A 10252-nucleotide genomic window follows, 5' to 3' on the forward strand; every position below is an offset into this window, starting at 1 on the left:
ACTTACAATGGTGTTCTTCATAAGTTTTTTAAAGTCAGCTCTTCAATTGAATGCTCAGTTGATGAATTACAAGAAGAAAGTAAAAAAGAACTAAATGATCATGCAACAAATAAACAACAATCAAGTAATCAAGAAGAATTAAATGATCATGCAATTAATAAGTGGGAAGAATTGAGATAAAGTGATGATCATAGTCATGCAATGAATGAGCAGGAAGAATTAAGCGAAAATGATAATAATGATTTGAATGTAAATAACTTTACAATTTTATACATTGAAAATGAAGTATTAGAAAAACTTGATTTTGAAGACCTTATAAATGATTTTACTTCTCAAAATATACTAGAAGATCTAGATTTTTTTTCAATAATTATTTTATACTTTTTTTTTTGTATTTGTAGGTATCACACGCTTTTGAAGAAACTTGGGAAACATATTTTGTATGATGTTATAATTTTTTAAGAGTCTTGAGAAATATATTTTGTATGGAGTTTATCATATTTTAAATACAATATATTAATTTCTAAATTTTTCTATTAAATTCTATTTAATTTGTAGGTTAGTAAAAAAAAAAAAATCTTATAGAGATTGCTTTTCTCTTTTCGCCAAAGGCCCCCGAAAGTCAGGGCCGGCCCTGGATCCACTCGGAACGATCTAATGGCTAGTATATGAGGTATTATAGATCTGGAGTTATTTGTCAAGATAAATACCTTTTTTATGTGCTAGTCATTATTCTAAAGATTGATAACTACCTATGATTTACCTTCTTTATATTAATCTTGAGACGAATTGATAGAAACGTTAAGAATAGCCGTATGCATCTTTTATCACAATAAATACATACAATTATATAAATTACATTTCACAATTGACCCATTTTAACCCTCCATATAAGTATGTGTACTCTTCCTTTTGACGCAAAGGACTGCCTGATCAGTGTGTGATAGAACAAGTGTATGGGTGTTAGGTAGCAGTCCCAGCAGCCATGGGCCCCATCCCAAGATTCCTCCCCCCACCGGCCACCCCTTTCTCTTCGAGGGCCATCTCTCTTAAAAACTTGTTTTGTCCCTGTCTGTCCATGAATCTCAGAGCCATGGCCCTCCTCCTCCACTCCTTTCTTACTAACCTCGATAGCTAATCTGAGTTTATCCTACCAATTACCACCTGCACACACACAGTACTGTCCGTTATCAGCATTTCAGTTTCAACTCCACGCAGCAGGATTCAGAAACAATTAATTTGGAGTATTTGCTGTCCACAGCCCATTGGGAGGAGGAGGAGGAAGAAAACAAAAGATATGGAGCCAGCCCCACTCCAGAGAAGATGTCGAACATGTCCATGGCATTAAGCACGCTGCTTAACCTAAACCTGAACCTTCACCTTCTGTTGTTGGCTTGGCCATGATACTAAATCAAGTTACAGTATCGCAGTTGGTAAACAATAAGATTTTTTTTTATGTTATATTTCCACACCTCGAGCTTTCATTTGCTGCCTATTGAGGTATGGCATCATCATCATCATCCTTCAGTTCCTTCTTCTCCCCGTGCAGTGATCTCGGAGGTGAGTTACGTTCTTTAATTTGCAGCCGCCTGCGCATATATAATTGATCCGCGTGCAGTGAAGGTCGTCGTTTGAGTGGCGCAGTGGTGCTGCCGTTTCCGAGGATCGGAGAGATGGGGAAAGCCGTCGCCGAGGAGGAGGAGGAGTTGTCGGAGGAGGACGGGATGCCGCCGGCGGAGAAGAAGAGGAGGCTGAACGTGGATCAGGTGAGGACGCTGGAAAAGAACTTTGAGCAGGGGAACAAGTTGGAGCCCGAGAGGAAAATGCAGCTGGCGGTGGCGCTGGGACTGCAGCCGAGGCAGGTGGCCATCTGGTTCCAGAACCGGCGAGCTCGGTGGAAGACCAAACAATTGGAGAAAGACTACGACGAGCTCAAGAGACAGCTAGAGGCCGTGAAATCCGAGAACGAGGCCCTGCAGGCGCACAACGACAAGCTCCAAACAGAGGTGTACAGATCAGCACTGCTCATCGATTATATTCCGATCGAATTACACGATCTGATCACAAAGTTCATGCAGATCATGGCTCTCAGAGGGAGAGAGACGTCGGAGCTGATCAACCTCAACAAGGAAACAGAAGGCTCGTGCAGCGAGAACAGCTCCGAGATCAACTTGGACATGGCGAGCGCCTCCTTGCAGCCTCACCAGGTCCTTCCTTTCTTGGCGTCGATTAGGCCGGCGGAGATGGAGGCGCAGCGCCCCAAGGCCGAGCACGGGGGCGGCGCCGAGGGAACCTTCAGCAACTTGCTGTGCAGCATGGAAGACCACCATTCTGCTTCCTTCTGGCCATGGCCAGATCACCACAGCTTCCATTGATCATGTATCAAGAATCAGCAGCTAGCAGTGCTTTAATTCCACTTGTTTTCATAAAATTGGTTTCGATCGAACTCGGATCGTATTTAGAAAGATTGTGTTCTTACTGATAAAAACATCATTTACTTATAATCAATTAGATTATAAGCATTAAAATTGTTAGGCATGCAAAGTCAATGAAGAAGGGGACTTGATAGAACAGCTCAAAAGGCACGGCGCCGTGCTTTCTTCAGTGAACCACACAGAGGGTGGGCCAAAGCAGTCAGAGGGGACAAAAGCATTGTTCATCCAACTCACCGATATATTCTCCTTCCGTCACATCAATTAATTAGAAGAAAAAAACAAGAAGATCAATTGACTGGTACAGAGAATTACATGAACTTGGTCGATACTGATGCCGGTGGCTGGATCCCCAACACGCAGTGTGTTCTTGTTCTTCTCTAACCCTGTGCCAGATCAAATTTTTAGCATTTCGTGACAAATGGTATTAGTGGCGAAACACAATATCGCATTCAAACTAAGATATAATTTTTGAGCCCGGGGCTGGGTTAAATTATCACTTAATTATTTATTGTTTGATCTTTAATTATTCATTATTTGATTCTTAATTATGATATATTTATAAGACTTTTTTTTTTAAACAGGGCACATAATAATATGATACTAGGCTTTTTGATTGCTCGTTACGATCATTTTCTGATTTATCTTACAGTTGATGGGAAATTTTCATGAGACTAAATCAATCGTCTCACATTTAAGGTTATCTAATTCAATATTTCTATAAAAAATATACTTTTTGATAAGGTTTGAATCCTAAAAAAATTAACTGTTTGAATAAGTCTTCATGAATACTTTTTTGATTTATTCTATTAGTCCATAGAAAATTTCTATAAAATAGAATTGATTATCTTATATTAAATATTATTAAAAATATACTTTTTTTTTTTGATAAGATTTAAATTCTAGAAAATTAACTGTTTGAATGAACCTTATATGTATGATTTATTTAGTAACTCATAGAAAATATTTACGTGTCTGAGCCCATCACAACTGGAGTTAGCGGGTTCGAAGAATACACTATACAAAAAATATCAAAGAAACGATAATCTGCAAGTCGCATGTGCGCGCTATCAGCTCGTTTTTTATGTTTATTTTTTCCATTTTTAAAAATTAATATTTTCTCAAATATAAATCTAAATATATTACTATATCCCATAAATATCTAATTTTTTTATTTTAAAATTTTCTTTTAACTAGACATTATGATTCAATTAGGATGTCTAAATTCTAAAAATAAAATTTTAAAAATTTTTAACTTGAATACTCAATTGAAAAGCTTAAACTGTAGGAGTAAAGAATTAAAAAAATTATATTAAAAAAACAAAAATTGATACGCTGCACGACATGTATAATCACACATTATAGCCTACTAATAACCTACACGTTGCACAGTGTATGACTATGCAAGCTCAGGATATCAGTGCATTTTTTTATTTTTAGAAAATCAACATTTGCTCAAATATAAATTCTAAATACATTACTATACTCCATAAACACAAACACCTATTTTTTAAAAAAAAAATTTAATTTTTTTCTTTTAACTGAACACTATAACTTAATTAGAAAAATTGAACTCTAAAGATAAAATCTTAAAATTTTCAACATTTCCACGAATATAAATCTCAAGTATATTACTATACCCTGTAAACGCCTATTTTTTTTGTTTTTAATTTTTCTTTTAACTGAACACTATAACTCAATTGGTATGTCTAAACACTAGAGGTAAAATCTTAAAAAAATTTAGTTCGAACACTATAACTCAATTGGGAAGCCTAAATCCTAGAGGTAGAGAATTAAAAAAAACTATATTGAAAACATAATGAAAGACTGAGACGCTGCGCGACGCGCACAGTCGCGCACTATAGCATCGCACAGCGTATCACACCATGTGTGTGTGTGTGTATTCCTGTTAGAAAGCAAGGAAAATTATGCGTTGGCTAGATGGCTTCAATGTTGATCGCGAGAAGAAGAAGACCCTGATGATGCAGATGAACCTACACGGCAAAAATAAGAACTGAGAGAAGAAAGTGTTAGTCACCGAGCCAAGAAAGAGGTCCTTAGTGTAGACACTTCGATGGTTAAGTTAAAATAGGTTCAAAATGAACAATAAAACACTACTATAGATGAGTGCGTGCAAAAGTATGTGGATGCGTATGCGTGAGTGCGCGTACCTGGCCAACGGAGAGGACCCCTTTTTATACGTCTCTTATAACCTCCGCAATAATGAGGCGTCAGAGAATATCTGCCGTCAAAATATGTTTGGTGATAAAGGATGTACATCAGCCCTCCTCTAGGTAGAGGAAGGTTCTATTGCGTGGACATGTCAGAGTAATGGAATATTATCTGGCGAGTAGCCGTTATCCTCTGACAGATTGTTGCTCTCTGACAATATTGTCTCGTAGAGGGAGTCTGATCGACTTAGAGCAGACCAGGTTTAGGCTGGGAGCCATGCCCATGTGAGGCTGGGAGATAAGTCCGGTAGATCCGACCTGCTCTAATGCGACCTGGGTTTATGCTAGGAGCCTTACCCAAGAGAAGTGGGGAGTTGAGCCCCGTAGGTCCGGCTGACTCTAGGGTCGCCCGAGTTTATGCTGAGAGTCTTGCCCCTGAGAATTGAGGAGTTCAGCCTCGTAAGTCTGGCCAGCTTTAGAGCCACCTAGGTTTATGCTGAGAGTCTTGCCCATAAGAAGTAGGCAACTCTATGGTCGCTCGGATTTATGCTGGGAGTCTTGCCTATGAGAAATGGGGAGCTAAGTCTCATAGGTTCGGCCGGCTCTAGGGACGTTGGAGTTTATGCTGAAAGTCTTACCCATGAGAAGTGGGGAGTTGAGCCTCATAGGTCCAGTCGGATCTACGACCACTAAGGTTTATGCTAGGAGCCTTGCCCATAAGAAGTGGAGAGCTTAGCCCCGTAGGTCCGACCGACTCTTAGGCCGCTCGAGTTTTTCTATATGCACGAATATCGATACATTTCTAAAAAAGAATTGACCATTCTAATATTCTGAAAACTTTCCCAAAATAGACCCACCATTTATGTGCTTTGTAGGGTAGAAGATTCCATCGTATAGATTTTACAGGGAACATTCTCTTAATTCTTTGACAATGGTTACACAAAACATCAAAAAGAAATATTAGGTCATTGGGTTGATGGACTATTAATATACTTTGATGGTAGGTCGGTCGACCCTCTAACATTTGGTTGGACCTCGTTCTCGGATAGGGTCGGGTCGGCTGAGGAATGTTGACCACCTTGAAGACTCAGCTTCCTTGAGGATTCAAAGCCCAATTGAGTCATACGTCTAGTATATCCAATCAGACCGAGAGAACTTGATTATGAATTGAACTAATACGGCTTGGGATTCCATCGAGTAGGGGGGACTCAAGGTCTGATTGGACAAAATGTCCGATCAGCTGGACAACGGGCACAAATCCTCTGGACCACAAAGTGGGGTCCAGAGGATGGACCACATCACTCATAGGTGGAATTTTCTCACCTATTATACAGGTGGGATCCATGAAATCCCACCTATGAATCACTCCTTGTCTAGGAGCGGACCAGGGGTTGTAGTCTAGAGGATCCTGGGTGCTAGACTACTCGACTGAGCCATGTGACCATGCTAGCCCAAGTGTTGACTCCTCCTTGACATTGACCGTCATATCAGCCGACCTTCTTGACCTCGACCCCAACTTTGGGGACCCTACCTTATTCACCATATCAGCTCTATTTCTATTGATTGCAGGAGTTCAATGCCAAACTTATAAGTACCTCGTGGTAGTTTTGATGTAGTTAACTAAGTTAAATTAGGGCATGTGTGTATTTGATCATTGTGTCTAAGTGTGCAAGAATTTAAGAACACAAGAAGTCGAGCGGAAGACGCAGCTAGTGAGAAGGATGGCACGGGAAGGGAGTAGATAAGCTCAGTGCATCAGAAGGACAAGGTTCTGCGGAAGAGTACATCGGTGAACGAGAAGGACACGCGCGACAGTCCAGGGAAGAGAAACTAGGGAGGAAGGCTGCTCGAGGAGAATGCTGGAGTTGGGTTTGAGTGAGCTCAATTTCGGACAACCGGAGCATCACCCAAGCGAGCGAAGCAAAAAATGATTAACAAGGGAAGTTAACCATCTTTAGATGAATAGTGTCGAAGGTGCCTTCTAATCCTTGAAGGCACCTTCCATGAATAGTACTGAAAGCTGTTGGAATGTATACTAAAAGCGTAGCTTTTTGTATAAATATTTATTTAAAAATAAGAATCACATTAGTCAAATGTCTACATTTATGCTAAGTGTAGTTGTCCATTTAATTTATATTATAGATAACATGGTGTGAGGAGACACACAGAAGATCATGTTATCATATCATTATAAATTATAAATAGTAGCTCACAACCAAGATGGAATGGGACAAACCATTGGAGTGATTGTAGTGTAATTTGATAATAGTTTATCTTGACTATAATATTACACTAGTACACTATGAGTGTATTGAGCAGGATCATTTGAGCTAGTTTCTTTTTATACTGACTATATAAAAGAACAAAACCTCTGTTATTATGGAAATGCATACTCTTAATCATGATATAATAACAAGCACGTATATTTAATATTTATTTCTTTAATTTATCAAAGAGTGTGATTTACTTCGATAAATCAATAGACCCGATAAGTTGGGAAATGATATTATTTATATGGTGTGTTGTTGATTATAGAATGAAACTGTGTCCTAGTAATCTAGGTTGATGATGTCCCTTTGAGGAGCTCATAAGGATTGTCATGTAAACCCTACAGGTGGACCTAGTCCGACATGACAATAAAGTTGAGTGGTACTACTCTTGGAGCTAGATATTAATTAAGTGAGTTGTCAGTAATTTATTTAATTAGTGGACATTCAATATCTTAAACACAGGGAGATTAATGCACTCATAATAAGAAGGAGCCCATAATGTAATTTGGGGTTGGTGCGGTAGTTCAATAATAACTCTTTAGTGGTATGAGTTATTATTGATGAACTTGAGTTGAGTGTTCAAGGAGAACACAGGAAGCTCAAGCTCATCGGGAGACCAAAATCAATTTCTCCTCTCGGTCCCTGTTGTAGCCTCTATAAAACCTTGTATCCACTAAGTTCACTTCTTATCCGAGTAATGGGTCGGACACAACCTTGCTTGGAGCAAGGGGGCCGGCCAAGTATAGGCTTGGAGCACAAGTAGTGGCCGACCAAATCATGCTTGGTGTCCAAGCATGGGGTCGGCCACATAGGATTAAAGGAGATTTTAATTTTTGTTAAAATTTTTCCTTTTATAGTCATTCATGAAAGGGATTTAAAATAGAAATTTTATTTTTAAAATTTCCTTTTATAGTTATCCTCATGGTTTTAAAAAAAGAGTTTTAGATTTTAAAATCTTTCCTTTTATAGCTATATCATGATGTATCTTTCCTTTTTTGTAGTTGTCTACATGTTTTTAAAAGAGAGAGATTAATTTTTACAACTTTCCTTTATTGTCATGTACAATAGAAATTTAAAAAGAGAGATTTTAATTGTTATTAAAATTTTCTCTTTTAGAGGGAGACCACAAATAAGGAAGTTTTAATTATATTTAAAACTTTTCCTTTTGTAAACATCATGGTTTAAAAGCAAGCTTTAATTTTTTGTTGTAAAAATTTTCCTTTTTAGTATACCATGATGTGGCCGGCCATAAGAAGATTAAAAGGAAGTTTTAATTAAACTTTCCTTTTTTACCAAGACCAAGGATTATAAAAGAGGAAGAGAGGGTGTCTCATGGCTAAGACAACATATTCTTATTCCCTCTCTATTTCCTTGATGGTCGGCCATACTCCCTTCCTTTCTTCTTTCTTGTAGCCAACGGCACCACCTTCATCTTGTCACCTCTTTTACTTCATCTTATTTTGGGTCTCTAAATATTACTTAGTATAAATAAATGATTATGCATGTATTTTAATTTTACTTACAAAATTAATTTTGTATACTTAATTTTCATAATTTTTACTAATTTTTTTATTGCAACAATAAATAATCTATTCATATAAAAAAAATTTAGAAATTTTCTTTTATTTCTTGATTAAAAAATTATAATTTTAAATTTTAAGTTTTTTTTGGAGACTTATCTTAAAAAAACCTGATTTTTTGTATACTTATGGTTACATTTTCAACATATAAAAAAATTAACCAGATTTTTAGAATAGAAATACTATTTTTAAATATTTATTTTTAAAAATAAATGTCATCTGTTTAAAATATTTTTCTACAAGTTTTCCTTTTAATTTCTTATTCAAATTTTTGTTGGTAATAAAAAAGTTAATTCTATGTCTATTAAATTATTATTAAAATTTACTGACAAATAATAAATTTTCTTTCTTGAAAACTTATTTTTTAAAAAAATTTAATGTTTTATTTTGTTATGCATTTTGTTGTCAATACTTAGAAAAATTTAGGAGATTTGTTTGGACAAAAATCTATTTTTAAAATTTATTCTATACAAAATATTTTATTTCTATTAAAACCCTTAAAATATTTTTCGTGAAATTTTTTCCTACCTATTCATATACTACTATTCAATTTTAACAAAAATTTTCAAATTTTTTTGAAGTATTTAACTTAATTTTTTTTTAAAATTTGAACAAATATGATTATTAAATCTTGAAAATTTAAGCTTTTTGAAAATTTTGTTGTAAATTTTTTTGCTCTGAATTTTGTTTCCTTAGCTCTTAAAAATATTTCAAACTTTTATCTAATTATTATATTTTCTTTTTCTGAATTTATTTTGATGCGACCAAAGGGGGAGAATTTGGATCTTAAGTACAAGGGAGAGGTACTTTTGTAATTTTGTACTTAGCAAAATTCTAATTTTTTTTTTTATCTTTTTAAATTTTATGTCTTGTTTATCCCTAACTCTAACTCGGATTGATGTACATCAAAAAGGGAGAGATTGTAAGCACCCGAAATAGTTTTGATATAGTTAACTGAGTTAAGTTAGGCATGCGTATATTTGATTCTTATATGTAAGTGTGCAGAACTTAGGAACATAAGAAGTCGAGCGGAAGACGCAACTAAAGAGAAGGATGACACAGGAAGGGAGTTGACAGGCTCAGTGCATCCGAAGGACGAGGTACTGCAGAAGAGTACACAGGTAGATAAGAAGGGCGTGCGCGACAGTCTAAGGGACGAGAAGCCTTGGGGGAAGACTGCTCGAGGAGAAGGTCAGAATTAGGTTCGGGTGAGCTCAATTCCGGACGACCGGAGCATCACCCAAGTGAGTGGAGCGAAAAATATTAACAAGAAAAGTTAACCACTTTTAGATGAACAGTGTCGAAGGCGCCTCTAAAGGTTTGGAAGACGTCTTCCATGAACAGTACCAAATGTGTCTTCAAAGGCTTGGAAGGCGTCTTCTATAAATAGTGTCGAGGCGCTTTCAATGGTGTGGAAGGTGCCTTCGGTGAACAGTACTAGTCTCAAATGATCGTTTGTTGTCGTTGAGTTGTGGATAAAATTTTATCCAGTTGAAGGCACCTTGAACCCTTTTGAAGGCGCCTTCCACCCATGGATAGGATCTTCCGGGGTAATAAAAAGACCCCTGGAGTTAGAAAACATTCAACAACTTTTGTATTCATTTCCTAACATATTTCTGAGCGTTCAATGAATGTAAGAGGTTTCTCCTCCTTCAACGAAGAAGACTTTTTAGTGTTTTTATTTATCTTAGATTAACAATCACTTAGGTTGTAATCAAGTAATTTTTCATCTCTTGTTATTTTATTAGTCGATCCGGTAGTAAGAACAGGGGACCCCGCCCTGTGGAGTCAACGCCACG

The 10252-nt window shown here is 36.8% G+C and overlaps 1 protein-coding gene across 3 annotated transcripts; it reads left to right on the forward strand.

Annotated features, from left to right (window-relative positions):
- Positions 1–1106: 1106 nt before the first annotated feature.
- Positions 1107–2465, forward strand: LOC122030240 (homeobox-leucine zipper protein HOX21-like). Of its 3 annotated transcripts, none has more exons than XM_042589413.1 (3): positions 1107–1560; positions 1624–2006; positions 2079–2465. In XM_042589413.1, exons 1-3 carry the CDS (start codon positions 1503–1505, stop codon positions 2373–2375), a joined length of 738 nt encoding a protein of 245 aa, XP_042445347.1. In that variant the 5' UTR covers positions 1107–1502; the 3' UTR covers positions 2376–2465. The 3 variants fall into 3 exon arrangements, with proteins under 3 accessions (XP_042445347.1, XP_042445349.1, XP_042445348.1); XM_042589415.1 differs by having other exon boundaries at positions 1112–1560; positions 1619–2006; XM_042589414.1 differs by having other exon boundaries at positions 1112–1560; positions 1645–2006.
- The last annotated feature ends 7787 nt before the right edge of the window (positions 2466–10252 follow it).

The sequence above is a fragment of the Zingiber officinale genome, chromosome 10B (genome assembly GCF_018446385.1).
Source record: "Zingiber officinale cultivar Zhangliang chromosome 10B, Zo_v1.1, whole genome shotgun sequence".
NCBI lineage: Eukaryota > Viridiplantae > Streptophyta > Magnoliopsida > Zingiberales > Zingiberaceae > Zingiber > Zingiber officinale.